Source organism: Rissa tridactyla, chromosome 6, assembly GCF_028500815.1.
Source record: "Rissa tridactyla isolate bRisTri1 chromosome 6, bRisTri1.patW.cur.20221130, whole genome shotgun sequence".
Classification (NCBI taxonomy): domain Eukaryota; kingdom Metazoa; phylum Chordata; class Aves; order Charadriiformes; family Laridae; genus Rissa; species Rissa tridactyla.
The window spans coordinates 43038064-43053106 of record NC_071471.1 but is presented as its reverse complement, the minus strand read 5'-3'; the positions used below and the strand labels follow the sequence as shown (position 1 = coordinate 43053106).

At 39.4% G+C, this 15043-nt stretch overlaps 1 protein-coding gene across 2 annotated transcripts; it reads left to right on the top strand.

Moving 5' to 3' along the window:
• The first annotated feature begins 512 nt into the window (after positions 1-512).
• LOC128911116 (synaptotagmin-15-like) lies at positions 513-12898 on the top strand. 2 transcript variants are annotated; one of them, XM_054205413.1, is made up of 8 exons: positions 513-611; positions 3976-4174; positions 4839-4981; positions 5545-5840; positions 6653-6823; positions 7338-7458; positions 10071-10250; positions 11169-12898. In XM_054205413.1, the coding sequence occupies exons 1-8, from the start codon at positions 605-607 to the stop codon at positions 11303-11305; spliced, it is 1254 nt and encodes a 417-aa protein (XP_054061388.1). In that variant the 5' UTR covers positions 513-604; the 3' UTR covers positions 11306-12898. The 2 variants fall into 2 exon arrangements, with proteins under 2 accessions (XP_054061388.1, XP_054061389.1); XM_054205414.1 differs by lacking the exon at positions 3976-4174 and having other exon boundaries at positions 540-611.
• The last annotated feature ends 2145 nt before the right edge of the window (positions 12899-15043 follow it).

The following is a 15043-nucleotide window of genomic DNA, read 5'->3' as shown; positions in this document are numbered from 1 at the left end:
GACATTTCTCAATACAAACAGGAAAAGACAATTGTGACTACAATTGTCTAAATATGTTCCTTTGTGTTTATACATTTTGTCAAAAGTTTGAAACAAGTACAGGCGAATTTCTTGCCCACTAGAATTTTGTGAAATTAAGCTACTAATATCAAAATCTTTTTCTGAGCACAACTGTAGATTTTGAAGTTATCTCACACAGCCAATGCTGCACAGGTCTTTTTTAGGGGCTGACAGAAGATTTATGTAGTACAATCGCTACTTCTCTGCATATTCCCACACCTCCTTGCCCAACCATGACAGCTGAAGAGCTATTAAAAGTCGGCTCCTGGTGCTGGCAGCGCGGGCCGGCAGAAAGAGCCGAGGTAAGGTTGGAACTTCTGCCGAAAACCTCCCTTTCCTTTTTCCTGATCGGCTCCGCAGATGTCTCTACTGTAACTCGCGTTTCCAGCCTCCCCGGCGTGGGATCCCAGCAGCCGCGGGGGCGGGGCGGGCCGGGGAGGGGCTGCCGGCCCTTAAATAGCGGGGGTGGGGGGGCGGCTGGCACACCGCCGGGCAGGGGAGGCGACGGGATTCAGGCCGTGGTTGCGGGAGCCCGAGCACCCACATGCCCGGTAAGTGCCGGCCGGGGTCGGGCAGGAGGGAGGGGAGGGGAGGGCAGGGCTCGGCTCCTCCCGCACCCCCGCTGGCCCCCTCGCTTTTGCCCTCCTCGGGAAACGGGCAGCCGCTCCCCTCCCCGCCACCGCGCTAGCGCTTCGGGAAAGTTTGGGTAAGAAACCTGCCTCTCAACTTAAAGGGCTGCAAACCGATCTGCTCTTCTTCTGGAGCCGGCTGAGGAAAGAGCAGCCTGCATCCTGCAGGGCCACGAGGCATCTCCCATCCTCATTCCGTGCCCGGAGCGCTTTGGTGTCAGAGGACAACCTGGCACTGAGACACAGACACAGCAAGCCCAAAGAGTTTACCCCCCACCTGAAATAATGTGATTTATACTGTACATATGCTTATACTGTAAGTGTTAACGAACCTGAGTGTTTATATAGGGATTAAAGTTTTTGACCAGGCTTTATATATATAAACATATATATATATATATAAAACTGCCTGGTCATAACTCCAAAAGGCTTACTGCAAAGTTTAAGAAAAGCTTACTAAAAGCATACCATCAGACAAAAAGGGACCTAATCCCAAAGGAGAGAGATGATGACCATCACTATTTCTCTGTGCTAGGGTGAACCCAGCACCTATTAACGATGAACAGTCTCCCAGCACAGGCCACTTTGAGATGAAGTGGTCCAACAGGTCTGTTCCATCTCCAGTTACCATGATCCTGTACCACAGCAGAATAAAATACATCAATTTCTCATGATGCCAGGTAGTTATTTTAAAAGATACATGTTTTCTCCCTGCACACAATGGATTCAACTTCTTTCAACTGGTTTATTTTGTGACTAGCGCTACATTGTGCCCTAAACTACTGGTTCTCTTGCTGATCTAATCAGATAAGAGAGACTAGAATTGAGCCAAATTCTCCTTACCCTCATTAAATCATAGTTAGCTTTACTGAAATGGGTAAGACTTTACCTTATGCCTACCACTGTGTAAAAATAAGCAGAATTTGAGCAAACAGCAGTGGCTGGGTCGTAAATACTTAGCATAATTCTGCAGTGAACCAATTCAGTACCTTAAACTCATTAACAAAGACATTGGAACCTCATTCTCCTACCCCAAAATCAGTGCACAGCTGCTGTACTATATATTGCATTACAGTGCACCTCAGCTTGCTGTCATTAATGGCAAATGGTGACAAACTGGTTATGGAGGAAACACAGGACTGCTGCTGAGAGCATTCAAGATTTGGGAATGGAGAGGACAAGTTAAACAGAATCCTGTTGAGCTTGCTTGAAGTGTTAACCTTCAAGATACTTATGTCAGACAGTAAAACCACCAGCCATATAAACATTTATATTGTTGATAGTACACCTGTATGAAGCGAACCATTAATTTCTATTATGTTCATGGGCATTAAACTAAGGCATTTTTTCCTACGTCAGGCCTTCTAAGCTGCAATAAAATGGCAATCTGACTGAAGACATACTCAAGCATGCCCTACAAAACCGAGGAACACACACACACACACAGAATATCCACAGTCAGGACTACATTTATTACACATTTCCTCATGCTGTGCATTCTTATGAAAGAAAACCAATTTCCAGTGTAGCACAACCAGACTTGGCTCTGTATTAACATTACCCACACCAAATAGGTACTAGTTTCCTTCCTGTTCCTCAGAATGGGTCTTGTGCTAATAGCCTAAGTGCTGGAATGTATTCAGCCCACCTACTGGTTGCAAGGACAGCGGAGTGCCTGTTGCTGTAGTTGCTCCTTGGAGCTGGGAGACACAAGTGATTATATGACTCATGGGGAATTAGCCAGCCAATTCCTGCAGAGAGCTAGGGCAACACACCTGGAGGGGAGCTGCAAAAATAAGTTGGCTCCTATGACTGTACCAAAGGCAGGAAAATGAGATAGGATCAGATAAAGGCCTTTGAGGCACTATGGCCAGGTTAATTTTATAGCACAAGGTATTTACATAAATGTTCTGCAGCTGAAGGACATTTCATATCACTTATTGCAACATGGCAACAGTGGAAAATATCAGTAATACGCGTAGTGCAACTCACTTCCTATATTCTTTATAGCTCTAACCAATAAACTAAGCTACCAAATTAGTTTTGAATTCTTATTCAAAACTACTATTACTGTTGACTGAATATTTTGTGCTTGTATTGTCTTTATTTACTTATACCATCATATAGAGGTGGCTAACTGCAAGGTATCTACCAAGCACAGACAGATAAAAATTAGAAAGGAATAAAGCATAATCAGTTATCTCTACCTAAAAGCAGAGAAGAGGAAAAAAAAGTCAACATCAGTTGTGAGAGAACACCAGGTCGCTTTGTTGCCAGTTCTCAGGGTCTCCTCTGAAACTGAAGCAGTACACAGTACTCGGCTCATCCTGAGCTGCCTCCCATGGCTGCAGAGTGGAAGATAATTCTGCAGTTTGGGCACACCTTCAGGCAGAGGGTACTCTGGCAGGATCAATTCTCAGTTGAGACCTAGTCACATCTCGATGCACCAGTACTGGTTTAGTGGTAGGCCAAGACAGGCTGGGTATGAGGTACAGTGCAGAAGTAGTCTTTCCAGCCTTTTACTTTACCATACTCAGCAAACATGAGAAAATAAGAAACTGAGCCCATTATTAATTGACTAGCCTTGGTCTAGTGAGAAATTCTCACATCAGAATACCTCATGATCACATTAAAGGCATTTATTAAGTTTTCAATTATATTAGTGGGGGGAAAAAAAACCACCAAACCCCAAATTATACAAGATTTGGTTTCATCTGAAGTAATCAAGATTCAGGAAACTGTGTTTAATGGATACTTAAGTTTAACTTTACAGATCAGGAAACACATGCATCCTTAGAAAGAAAACAACCCAGAGCTTTGCTTTGTTCCTTTTTCCAGGATCTAATCTCAGTTCAACATAGATGAATAGTTGGAAGAACAAACCAAACCAAAATAATGGTACCTTTTGTATTAGATGCTCCTGCGTTTTCTTTTTCTTCTGTTATGAAAGCTCTAGCACTTCTGCCATGCTAAGGTAAATTCTTAGGCTAATGTAAAATATGAGCCCAAACAACTCCTTGTGTGTTTTTTTCTGGCTGTAGTCTCCTACATTGCAGACATTGCCAGCATATCTGAACACTTTCTAATCTCTCACTGCCGATGTCAAACATCTTCAGGTATTGCACCATGCTATAACCAAAGACAAAAGCGTGCAACGTGAGTGGAATGTTTCATTTAGAAATAATTTTGGAATGTAAGTCAAATTTGTGGGCTTTAATATTCCTGTCTACCCCCAAAACATACATAAAGCTCCCGTGATGCTTTATGTGCCTCTATGTTTGAACAGAACAAGCAGTTGCTGTTGCTGGAGGTATAATAGGAGGGATCCTTTTATTTGTTCTCATTGGAATAACTGCATACCTGCTCTGGAAGAAATTTTGCCGCCTCCTTTCTTACGAAAAGCTCACCAGTCCTGTCAAAACAACAAAGGCAAATGCCATTTTTCAGGATCAGTCAACTTCTGAAATTCAACTAAAAAGCACAAGGTACATATTTTTGTTTTGTTTTTAAAGCATACACTATTGGTAATTTATTTCAACTTGTCAAATCTCAAATGAGGAGGTGATCTAAATATATGCATGTACTGAAATAAACGAGATCCCTAAATTATATGAAAACAACAATCGTGTTCTGTTTTGTTCTTTTAGGAAAATAGTACTATCTGTAACTATAAATGCAATGATATTTGTGATTCACGTAAAAGAGGTAATAAATTCAAGTGTAATTAGACAAATTAGGCCTATGTTCCAGAGTCATTCCTGGGGGTCTCATAATGAAACACCTGAGAACCAAACAATAAGACTTCAGTGCAGAAAGGTGACTCTCTTAGAAAGTTAGTTACTGCAGAGCTTTGGGACTCTAAAACAAGCAGCTGCAGTTAATTCTTCCTTTTCTTTGAAAGATCAATTCTTAAGAAGAAAAAGTGAGGGATCTGTCTGAGGAATTAAGATCTGATGTACCTCACTGGACCTTTAGGCATTATACAAATAAAATCAATTGCAAAACAATGGGTATTTATCTTTTCTACCTATGCATCTCCATAGAATTTTTACAAAATTGCAAGAACAGAACAGTAAACTTATTACTGTTGCCAAGTTTGGTTTCCATATTTAAACCAGAAAAAGCAGTAGCTGTTGTTGTCTTGAGCAGATCCAGAAGCGTTCCATTTATCATTCCACCAACACTGCATGGGCGAGACTGGATTAACCTGACGAACGAAGAACAAGTTCAGGAAGACAGTGACCCCTACATGATTCCTCAGGATGGGCCACGGTCATCGTTTCATTCTTTGGGTATGGCATTGCAAACACGGTACTCTTTTTAAGGTTAACTTTATTATTATAAAGCATTGTTTATTAGGGGCATACCAAACATAGCATTACACAATACAAGCCCTAAATGCTGTATGTATATATAATTTCATATATATGTGTGTGTATATATATATGTGAATTGGGCCAGAATGTAGCCATTGTGGTCCCACTGCTGTGGGACCTTGCACATATGGCAGACAAAGCAATCTCTCCTTCCGCGTTTTGTAAAGGCACAACATAAGTGTAAGTCAGGAAATATCTGATTGTTGACCCTAGAAACAGCAGTGTGACCAGCTGCAGACTGCAACAACGATTACCCCAAACTATTAAGGTACAGTCATAGGAATAAGAGAAAGAAAAGTGGTGCAGCCTACAACTACTCCCCCAAATTTGAGGGAAAAGGAATTAAAATACCAGGTTTATGCAAAAATGGATTGCTAATAAATAGATTAATGTGATTTCCCTAATATAGCAGTTGTTGTGAAAATGCCTGCTACAGTCTTGAGACTAATCCAAGGGTGCTTGTTTTTTATTTCATGAAGCTGGAGCTTATGTTGTAGGGACCATTAACCCAGAGCTGTACAAGTTTCCTGAAGACAAGAGCGAGACGGATTTTCCTGAAGGCAACATTGGCCGCCTCTGGTTCTCCATAGAATATGAGCAAGAGTCAGAAAGGCTCCTTGTCTCCTTGATCAAAGTCAGAAAGCTGCAGCCTCCTGCTGACTCCTGTAGTCCATTTGTGAAAATCTACTTGCTGCCCGATGAAAGAAGCTACTTGCAGTCCAAAACAAAATGCAGAACTCTTAACCCCCAGTTTGATGAAAACTTTGTTTTTCAGGTACTTTTCCTTTTGATGAAGCAGATTTTTGTTTGTAAATATTGACTTGTCAAACTACAGTACATGTTTTGTGAAAAGTAGTTTTCTACAAATTGCTACCAAGATACAAGCCATTTCCACTGGGGATAGGATTTATTACTGGGGCTTCTGGAGATTCTGGGCTACTTAAGTCTCTGGCTCCAGAACTGAAGCAGACCACAGGTAAGATCAAAGTTGAGGATTCCAGAATTTGCCCTGGAGTCAAAACTCCAGTTTGAACTATGGCTGAGCGGTTCAGCCCAGCAGCTCTAGAAGTCCAGAAGGAATCCATACTGAAGTAATATTTTCATAGCTTGTAGTTTGCTGTGGAAGTAGACTAGAAACTAGAACTCATGAGATGCCTGATATACTATTTGTATGTATAGTGCTGTAAAGCTAGGAGCTTGGCTCCCTATGCCAAAAGGCCTTCAGCAAGTGCCACAAGACAAAGGCTTTAAAATCAAAAAAGTTTGTTTCAGACAACTGAAAAATTAATGTTTACAGATTTCTAAACATTGTGTCTGGAAACAAATGCAACATATAACACTAGATCTATGAGCTGAAAAACTGCCAGCTAACTTCACATTTTGCAAATGAACTCATTCTATTTTAGCTTGGATCTTTAGACTCCTGCATAGCTAAAACTTTAGACAAATTAAGAAAGTGAACTTCAAGTAATCAAAGGAAATCTCCACCTACCTCTAACACACTTTGAAAAGTCCTTCCTTTGAAGTCATGCTAGAGTAGAAAAGTCTCACATGTTTTACAATGATTAATATAGTCTTCCTGTACAGGTTTCCAGTAAGATGTTGCTCCAAAGGACTCTTAAGTTTTTGGTTTATCATGTTGATAAACAGAAAAAGCACCATCTCCTAGGCCAAGTTATCTTCCCACTGAAAAATGAAACATTAACTGGTGACAACAAACTAGTCATATGGAGAGATCTGGAGAAGGAAAACTTGGAGGTACGTGATACCAGGCTGCTTGGCGTTGTGGAACTTTTGTCATCTTACAAGTATTGAAGGGGTACAGCTGAAGCAGAAGTTTGTTGTACCAAATATATCAAATGCAAAAGGATTTGAAAAACAGTTGGAATCAAAATTCCCATCTTGCCAACCTGCAGATCCATAGCTGTTACATAGGGATTATCCAGCTGCTCAGAAACAGTCACATGAGTTAGGAGACAGTAACATAAGAAAGTACCTTTTGTTATTTGCTTCTGTTTTGAATTAGTAAAAGCAGAAAAAAAAGCAGAAGCAGCAAGGAAATAAGCATCACCTGGAAGAGATAGGAACTCAAAGGTTCAAGAAAGCAGGTTAATTGGTTCTACCAAATTCACAACAGCATAAAGCCATTACAATTTGCTCACATGCCTTAGCATGGCAGAAACCGCTAGTATGAAGAACTGCCCCCCTCCGGTTTGTCTGCGTGAAGGGAGTTTTTCAGATATATTTGACAAGTATTCTTCTGCTTCCAAAGCCTCCTTCAGAGTATGGTGATATCCAGTTCTCCCTCAGCTACAATGACTACCTGGGCCGTCTCACTGTAGTGGTTCTGAGGGCAAGGGGATTAAAGCTCCAGGAGGAGAGCCATGCTGTCAGTAAGTGTGATTTCCTCTTTGCTATCAGCTCCAGAATTCCTGTTTTAATTTGCTCCTTCCTCATCTGTCCACCCAGGCTTGCACTGAGTGACTCTGAAAAGAACAAATAAACATCCCGGTGATTTGAGTGGAAACAACATACTTTGTTACTGGGGTAATTAGATTTTGATAGCTCAGTTTGCTATGTTTTGAATTTGTTTCATAACAAATGTCTCGTCTCACGTAATCTGTAGCAGGTTTTTTTTCTCCTGCTTTAATACAGTTAGCAACATCCCTTTGTTGCACTCCAATCCAGAGACGGTGGTATTTCAGGAGACATTGACATTAACAGAATTGCCTCAAGGCAAAAGCCCAGAGGTAAGAGCTGCAGGACAACTGCTTAAGCTGAACACTTGTCCTGGGGAGAACCAAACTACAAAAAGTTTCCCATTTGTAGGAAAGCCTGGCTGTTGTTCAAAGGACCATGTCATGGAGTCACAATTTTTCTCTCTTACTGCAGTGGGGGTTTTCCTGGTACATCATGCTTGTGCGTCCTTGGCCTTGGAAATGTTGAGTGTAGAGATTACCTCAAAATGCTGTTTAAAATCTAAACACTCAAAGCAAAAATAGACGGAAGAACCAAACTTGTGGTTGGATCTGTAGTGGTTTTTTTTTTGAAGAGCTTTGAAACTAAACAATATAAATGCAAAATACACCTAGCAGTTAAAAGAAGAGCTTTAGTTCTCTACACGCACACATCAACTATGAAGTTTTTTTGAGATTTCTTTGAGTGGACTGGTACCAGGATGTTCAACTTTAGAAACAATGCACTCTGAATGAGTAAATCTATATTCATAATATTAGAGATCAATTTGCTCTGCTTAGGGTAAAACTCAAATGAAGTCATGCACAGTAAAATGATGAGAATATAGAGGTTTCCAAGAAGCAGAATCATACCCTGTACACTTGTTGAAAGAACTATAATACAGAATGTATTAGTTTTAGAAAACAAATAACCAAGATAAGGATGGCCAGAAAAAATATGACTGGTTCCTGGCAGATGAATTAAGTATCATCATGAACCAAGAGTAAATGTTCTAATTTTGCATCATCTCAATAGCTTTAGAAGAACAGACTTCTGAATAGATCGTGTCTCTGCCTGGAGGTTGTTGTGAAGTTCTGTAGCACAGAGTGCGTGAACTCCGTGCATTTCTTTCTACAAATCTACCATTAATCTGTCATGTTATTTTACTGCTGGTATACTTGAGGTTATCACAATAAGCAAGAGTCATGGGCACGGCTCTGGAAGGAAGAGCTGCCAGAAGGGGATTCTCCAGAATATGTTACTAAGTGTGAAAAAAACAGAAAATTAAATAAATTGGGTGTTATTTCCTTTGATAATGCCCTTCAGGTATGATTTAGGGTCCACAGATTCTCCTGAAGAAATCCTGGAGAAACTGGAATAAAAAGTTTTCTATATTAACAGGGATTAGTGCAACACTAATCCTTGATGGAAGATACGCAGTATAGGGCAGTAAGGAGACATTTATTTTTAGATTCAAATTACTGAATTAAATGTATTAAGAAGTAATAAGAAAGTAATGAAAAGTCAGATTTTGTGCTATTAGTTTACATAGTAACTCTTTCCATACATAGCACTCAGGTAGCAGCTCTGTGTAAAAAAAAAAAAAAGTCTGTTGCAGTAATCCTGCACCCTCTGAAACAGTAATGAGGGCCTACTGGATCTGCGGAAATAACGAGACATTAGGAGTCTATCAATGCTGTCTCAGTCCTGACATTTCTAATCATTTTTGCTGCACAGATGAACCTTAATGAACTGAACAGCAGGGAGTAATAAACACAGTAGCAGCATGGGACCTATTACTGCTTCACTGGAAAAGAACAAATCTTTAGCCATCAATTAAGATGAAATTTCTACATGCTTGTCACTAAATTTTGTAGAAGGGGAGGGAAGAATGGAAGATTCTGGCAGCTTTGGATCTCATTGTCAAGGATCTGCTGAATAAGACTACAACGCAATGCAGGTCCCCTTCAGGAAGCAAAGCAAAATTTTTTTGTTCTTGTCCCCACACTCAAATTTCTTTCCTAGAAGCACAGAGATCATTGATTTTTTTTCCTCAAATCTACAGAATCCCCTACCACAGGGAAGTCATTAGTAAAACCTTTTGTTTAAGGATTCTTCTTTGACTAGGAGAATGTTCCCCTGAAACATATTCAATGCAAGCACAGGCTGCAGCTCTACAATGCAGCTCCTCCCTCATGGCCTCCCTTGTTTGGATCAAACAATCATGTGATCAAATACATGAAATTAACTACTGACCCAACAAACTAAGCCTTCAAAAAAAGTCTCCATCAGATGAAGGGAAGGTACAGGAATATAAGATCAAGGATGCAGGGTAAGAATATGGCTGCTACTTTTAACAGCTCTTAAATTAGGGTGCAGTTTTGCAGTGCATTTTTTAAGTACTTTGTGTACTCCCTGCTTCATGTTATGCATTGCCATGCCGCCATGTATGTTTCATGAATCGTTCATCATCTAATTTTATACTTAATATCTCTTCTCCCAGCTGCCTCTGATGTGTTTTCTGCTTGAATTTCTTTTTTTCTCCAAGGTGTCTATGTCAAAGTCTCACTAATGAACCATAATAAATTCATCAAAAGCAAAAAGACAGCAGCAGTTCTGGGATCTCCCAATCCAGTGTATAATGAAACCTTCAGTTTCAAGGCAGACCAGACAGAGCTGGATACAGCAAGCCTGAGTCTATCTGTGCTCCAGAATATCAAGGGAGAAAGTAAGCTATATAAATTATTACAGTTAAGATGTCCTAAATCTCTTACATAGTGCAGAAATACTTAAGCTTGGGAGGAACTAATTCCTTTTCAGCAATAATCATAAAACATACAAAACATTTGGGGTATTTCACAGGCTGTTTCTTTAAAAAGCAGAAAAATGTATTTGCTGTAATTGCGTGTCTCAGAGACTAAAGATAATTTTAATGGAAGACATGAATAAAATAAGTGTAGGCTAGTCACTGTCAGTACAAGGTGGTGTACTTTTGTTTCATGCTGGTATCCTAAGAAAACTAGCTTATACATTTACGTTCTGTGAACACTTGTGTATATAATCGACAACCTCCAAGATTTTGAAGCCATTCACTGTTCCCTAACCAAATTTGAAAGAGGACTAGGAATTTTAGTTATCACAGCAGTTCAAGCAGTGAGAAAGACGACAGACAGCCTATAAACAGCCCCATTCCTTATCAGAAAACCTGATGCTTAAGGTCACCCTTTACTAATTGTCAGAGAACCCATTAAGGAATTCTGCTTAGAGAAGCAAATCAGAATTCAATACTTCTACTGCTCACAAGAAAAACAATTTCCCTGCAGTGCAAATACAACCTCAATAATGAAACGTCAATACCCTGATGCCCACAAGTAGGGCACGCTCCCACAGTGTGATTAAATTGATTCTAGTTCAGAGTGCAGGCGATGGGTTACGCCTGAATTCTCTAAATACACACTGAATGGATATTTAACACTGAATCTCAGCACGTAGAAACTACAGAACTTGAAATCTAGAGTGAATTCCTTGATGAAAATTTTAGTTTAAAAATAACTTTCAGAACATGCATTAGAGAAATACAAGTCAATATTCTAATTTAGGTAAGGATTACAGGTGTTAATCACTAACTGCTTTCTTTTTTTCCCAGAAACACATCAGCTAGGACGTGTAGTAGTCGGGCCTTTCATGTACACCCGTGGCAAAGAACTAGAACACTGGAATGAAATGATCAGCAAGCCCAAGGAGTTGGTTAAACGATGGCACACTCTCTGCCACAGCACGTAAATAGCATGGATAAAAAAACAACCTTAAAATGGAAAAGCTCTCGTTATCTTTCATAATCTAATGATCAAAGAGTACAAAATCTTTGACCATTTTACACTCCAAAGTAGACAAGAATAAAAGAAGTAAATTCTTTCCTTGCCCAAACACAAAGAGAAAACTTGGTCCCTGCTAGGCTGGAACTCTATCTTTCCTCTCTTCAAAATATATTTCCAATTTAGTTAATATGCAGCAGAGTTTAAAAACAACTGGGATGACAAACATGATCTCCCAGCATTAGTTACTTTGACTAGTAAATTCCAATTCTTGGTCGTGAGTTCTGGGCACAAACAATCATCCATCATGTGGATAGAACCCAAAATGACATAAGAATTTTCAGTGATGATACCAGGCCTAACTGCCCACCTGCATTGCATCACCAGACAGAGTAGCTTCACCAAAATGAATGGAAGCCCAGTAAGCATGACAAAACAGACAAAGCCCAAAAGATGTTGACTGACTACTACATTTACAATTTATTTAAAATAGCAGCATTATATTGAAATCCTCTTTTGAATATGAATGGTGGAAAGCACTGTTTATTGATCAAAAATTCTAGAAGCACCTGTTCACATCCCTCAGGACAGTGAATTTCTTGCAGTAATTCAGTTAGATGTTTTCAGCTGACCCCAGTGTACAACACTTTGTGTTGACACTAAGGGTGAAGTATAAAAGAAGTCCTAAAGTCACAAAGGATTGGAGGCTTACAGAAGTACTGGGGTACTCTGAGAAAGTAATACAAGGGACTTGTCCTGTCTTTGTATTTCTCCCTAAACACATCTCTGCTGGAGACAGAGCATTGATTACAAGAACCTTGGGTTTGACCTAGTATGGCCATTCTTACATTGAAAATCCAAATAGCTTAAGCCGCTAGGACATATGTCTTGTTTTAGTGGTAGAGTTTTCTTCAAGTAAATTACTGTTCTGTAAAATAATTCAGAACAATTATTTTTAATCAAAATAAACTAAAGAGGACATTCTTGTCTTCTTGATTGTTCACTGGGGACCTGAACTCTGTACCTTTCACGCCACACAGTCATAAACCAGACAGACAGACTATTGCAGCAAAACATTATGTACAATTATGTTCCAATCTCTGCAGCTGAAATAAAGCCAGCTTCCTTTGAAACAGGACACAACATTAATTAATTCAATATATTAAAAACCAAGATTTATCTGGGGAGATAAGAACACTTTCCATTTTGACAATATTGTTATTTTCTAAAGGAAATATTATGAATGAGAATTTAATCTGAGAAGAATTGTAAGATAACAGACCCCCCCTTCACCTGATCTCCCACTTGAAATGTTACATGTCTGTCTTGCTAGCTGCACCACTGGATCTGGATAGAAGATGAGCCTAAACTCATTCCATTGGATTAGATTTTAGAAAATGTTGAAACCTCATTATATCTGTTAAATGAGTAATGCCAGCACTCCCAACCCCAAAGAGCTCCTTTTCAAATTTTACAAAACCACTGAAAATCAATCTAATAGGCAACACGTTCAATCTGGGAAGGAAAACTATACATAAACTCTATGACAACTATATTACTACTATAATTCATGTAAGGTACAGTGTCTATCAACATAACTTCTAAAGTGGGAAGTCACCTGTCTGACCTGATGTACAGTATGGTCCAAGTAATAAAACAATGCATTGTACTAACGTGGTCTCTTTTCTTTGCACTTCTTAAAGTACCGACACTTCCAGTTTGTGTGCTCAATAATTACAGTTAAAAACATGGAGAAACATATTTAAATGCACTTACCAATGTACTTGATTTTGCTAAAGGTCATCCAAGTGAAGTAAAGGAGAAAGGCCCTTTTTGACTCTTCCTGAAGAAGAGAGTTACTCCAGTAAAGTGAGAAACATTATTAAATAAGGAGTTATAATACAGTCTTATCAATTGACACACAACAGAGCAATTTTTTTACCTACTGCCTTTTACAGATCATCCATCTGGTCTTGTGCTTGAGACTTACATCAAGATGAAGAAGGAATAATTACAAGACCTCACAGTGCCTAACAGTTCTTCTTTTCCTCTAAAAAATTTTAAAATTTTACCAAGATGCATAGCACAGAAAACCCTCACTCAAGAAGTACGCAAGAAATAGATACAAGATCATACAAAATGTGACCCCTTCCTCGATACTTTCCATTACTATTGACAAATACAGGGATTTCTAAAGCTCTGAAATAAATCTAACATGTAACTTCATGAAAGTATAACCCCTTCAAATGACAGTAAGCAGCAATTTAGCACCATTGTAGAACAGACATGAATAATGGTTACATTCTTGTTCTAGAGAACAGGATCTTGGAGAAGAAGCCCTACTCAGTATTTCTATTCCTTTGTGGATCACTGTCTACCTTACCTTCTCTCCCAATTAAAATTATACCTATACTAATCCTTTAGGAAGCCTAATGATGACTGCAATCTGCACTACTCTATCTTTCCTCCGAGGAAATGAGACCAAGCTATATATCCTAAAAGCAGCAGCTTGATGAAACTGAAAGGGAGCAAGATGCATTACAGGTGATAAAGGATCAGAAAGCTCCTTCAGAAGAAATTTCTATGCCAGATGGAGGCACAGAAAGTGAAATGGCTTCCTATTTGAAAGGCAGGGAGTAAACACAAGGCAGCAGGACCTAGAAATTTTACATGGAATTACTAAAGTGAATATAGGAACCAAAGAAACAATAGAAGTTGTTAAATTTATTAAAGTTAACACTGAACTATGGTATCTGTCATGTTTGTAGCTTGGATTTCAAGACAGAATACTGTTAAACAGGAGTCAGAGTGGTGATCTGAAAAGTCAAGAAGGGGAATGAGGCAGTCAGGTCCAAGTCAGCTGTAGAGTCCTAACCATAGTACATAGAACTTGGTGGTTAGCCACACAGAGCTCACCAATCCAGATAGCATGGCCTCCACCCAAAGCTATCAAATCATCCTAATGAGATGCACATTGACAGGATGTAAAACAATCTTTATGATTTCTCTCATGTAATCAATATCCGGTTTTCAAGAGCCTTACTAAACTCAAAATACTTCTAGAATGTTTTCACTCATATGTTAGCATTGGTGCTAATACCTCATTTAAATCCAAACACTGAAATTCCTCTTCCCTTCAACATATTTTTCCCTGGCATTAAGAAATTCACATTCGAGAACCAGACACTTCTGAGAAAAGCAGAGTTAGAATAAGGTATAAAAGGCACAGACGCTTAGGACTTTCCCCAAGGTGATGGGTTAGGACAATATCATCCTGTTTTTGCCAGTCACATGAAACTAGAAAAAAGGTGCTTTTACAGTGAGGCAAAATTCAGTCATTGCAAGCCTCTTGCATTCTCCTTTTACAAAGCTGTGATTTTCCATATTATCTTTAGCACAATTTATTAACAGTAGCAAAAGTAAGTTTTCATTCTAGATTGTCAGATGAAGACACTCATCTGAGGACACAATTAGTCTCTTCTGTAACTGGTTCCTCCCTTGCCCTAGGCTTGACATTGTGGAAATTATCATTCCTCTACAGAGAGTCTGCAGTGTTCCCTTTGTATAAGGGACTACCTAGTTTCTGGAGATTTTGTCACACCATTTGCACACAGTTTGCACACCAGTGGTGCTAGTGTTGAGCGTAGTTTTTGGTTTCACTGTGCTGTCTTTCTTATACTAGTCTCAGGTATCCTGGCACAGCAGG

Bases quoted from the DNA above. Each gene is read 5' to 3' on its own strand.
- LOC128911116 (XM_054205413.1), top strand. The intron at 5,841-6,652 runs GTACTTTTCCTT...CTTCCTGTACAG, and splicing joins ATGAAAACTTTGTTTTTCAG to GTTTCCAGTAAGATGTTGCT. The intron at 7,459-10,070 runs GTAAGTGTGATT...TTTTTCTCCAAG, and splicing joins GGAGGAGAGCCATGCTGTCA to GTGTCTATGTCAAAGTCTCA.